A 2,162-nucleotide genomic window follows, 5' to 3' on the forward strand; every position below is an offset into this window, starting at 1 on the left:
CAAAAAGAGAGAAACAGGTGATTCTAGTATGGAATGGCAGGGGAAGTGAATCTCTATCATCCATTCCATGGCTAACAAGCACCGCGTGCAGTTTAGTTTGTTCCATTCTTTATTGACTCTCTGTTATCAGTGCTTGCTGAACTGAATGTTCCTACCTCTAAGCGGCAGGTTTTAAAGATGAGATTCAGTTCAGTGAAAGGCACCCTTAAGTCATCCACTTGGAGCTAAAGCCAGCCCTGCTGGAGACTCAGGCCCCCTCATAGAACAGACAGCTGCCTTCCTGTGATTCTAAGCACCATGCTGCAAGAAGAAAAGATTTCAAGTCTCATCTCAGATAGAAACTGGTGTTTCTAGTTTTTTCAACAATAGATTCGACTTTGCACAGAAAACAGCATGAACCTGAAAACAAAGCAACCAGAGATTTTAGTGGGGCCTGTTGGCTTCTTTTAGTAATCTTATGCTAAGAGGTGCAAAGATCCAAGAGCTAGATTTCAGACACAGTGCCCAGGCAGCCAGGAAATTGGTAGTAATGAATGCTTAGACTCCCAAAGGTTGTACGGAAGACAAAAGAGCTTTTGTGTGTATAGCGAAATTGTTATTATTAACTTTTATTTATAAATAAAAGTATATACGTACTTTAACCTAATATAATTAACAAGCTCCATCTTGTACAAAATATTATGGTCCTCTGTGTCCAGGATAAGGTATCCAATAAATGGGATAGTATAGAGTTAGGTCCTTCATTCTGCTTCTGGAAGAGACTCTTGAATGACCTCAACTTTCACACCAAAAATAAGTGAGCAAAAAAGGTAAATCCTATTTATGCAGGAAGACTTACAGATAGGAGTTAATCTGGTTATTTTATTCCATAAAAGTCACTAAAGCTTTTGGCATTTAGATGGCTCCAAGTTTATTTTAAAAACCTCATTCAAATGTAACCAGAAACATACTGGCCTCTTGAGTGCTTCCATGAAGAGGAGTTATGTATACACAGCAGGAAAAAGAGTCAAGCATTACATTGATGCAAGATGAATGTTGTTGTTTCAAGGTGTTAAATTGTTTTTGAGTCTTGTTGATTTAAACTTTTTGCTGTCATTGTCCCTGGTCAACACAATGCCAATGCCACTCTTTCTATATCTTCTTCTGCAAAAACTATAAAAAATCTATCACTCCTTAAGAGAGGAAAACTAAACTCTGTAAGAAGAAACACCCAACCTAACCCGAATAAATATAGTCCAAGGAGTCTAGTTCAACCACAGGAAAGGACGATGACCTCCAAACCTTACACCCTAGAGGCAGATGTCCGGGGTTCCAATCCCAGCCAGGCGGGACTTTGTGGGGCGAGTGCTTTGCCACGCTCAACCGCAGAGGTGGGGATCGCTGACGGGGACGCCGTCTACAGGTCGGAATCGCAGGGCAGCGAGCTGTGGCAGGGCCGGGTGCTGCGCGAGGAGGCGCCCTGGGAGCTGGCCGCCTTTCCCCCCTCCCCGTCCAGGACGTCCACCGGGTTGGTGTAGGCCTTGGGCGGTGGCCGCGGCATGGGGAAGCCGGCTTTGGGCTTGCCGCGCTGGGCGGGCGGCGGCCGGTGCTGGCCCTCGCTGTAGTACTTGATGGCGGGCACGAGCGCGGGCTCGGGCCACTCGACGTGGACGGTGCTGATGCTGCTGCGACGCGGCCCGGAGGGGGACGCCTTGCGGCGGCGGCGACAGCACTCCTCGCACCAGGGCGCGAAGCTGAGCGCCAGCGAGCAGCCGCCCAGCAGCAGCAGGCAGCTGCCCAGGTAGCCCAGCACCAGGCTGTAGCTGACCTGCACCGTGACCCGGTTGCTCGGGAAGGGCAGGACGTCGCGGTCCCCCAGGAAGTGGTTGTACCAGGAGACGGGGATGAGGCTGAAGAGGCCGGCGACGAAGAGCACGACGCCCGAGAGCCCGGCCAGCGCGAAGTGGGGCTCATCCCGCCAGCAGCGCACGCCCAGGGTCGCCAGCAGCAGCCCCAGGGCCGTGACGGCCAGCGACGCGACCATGAGTCCCCGCGCCACGAGCACCGGCTGGGCCGCGAAGTAGCCCCGCTCGTCCGGCTGGCCGCACTCGCGCTCGCGGCTGCTTTGCTCGCGACAGATGTCCCACAGGCCCTGGTAGAGCACCACGTCCACCGGCTGGTCG

The 2,162-nt window shown here is 51.9% G+C and overlaps 1 protein-coding gene across 1 annotated transcript in view; it reads right to left on the reverse strand.

Moving 5' to 3' along the window:
• Positions 1-600: 600 nt before the first annotated feature.
• Positions 601-2,162, reverse strand: part of CLDN23 (claudin 23) — a 2,330-nt gene continuing 768 nt past the window's right edge. Inside the window, exon 2 of the mRNA XM_021709009.1 lies at positions 601-2,155. Coding sequence (XP_021564684.1) covers positions 1,397-2,155 — 759 coding nt within the window. The 3' untranslated portion in view covers positions 601-1,396. The remainder of the gene's footprint in view (positions 2,156-2,162) is intronic.

This window comes from Carlito syrichta, unplaced genomic scaffold (genome assembly GCF_000164805.1).
Source record: "Carlito syrichta isolate Samal-C Ts95f unplaced genomic scaffold, Tarsius_syrichta-2.0.1 Scaffold65451, whole genome shotgun sequence".
Classification (NCBI taxonomy): domain Eukaryota; kingdom Metazoa; phylum Chordata; class Mammalia; order Primates; family Tarsiidae; genus Carlito; species Carlito syrichta.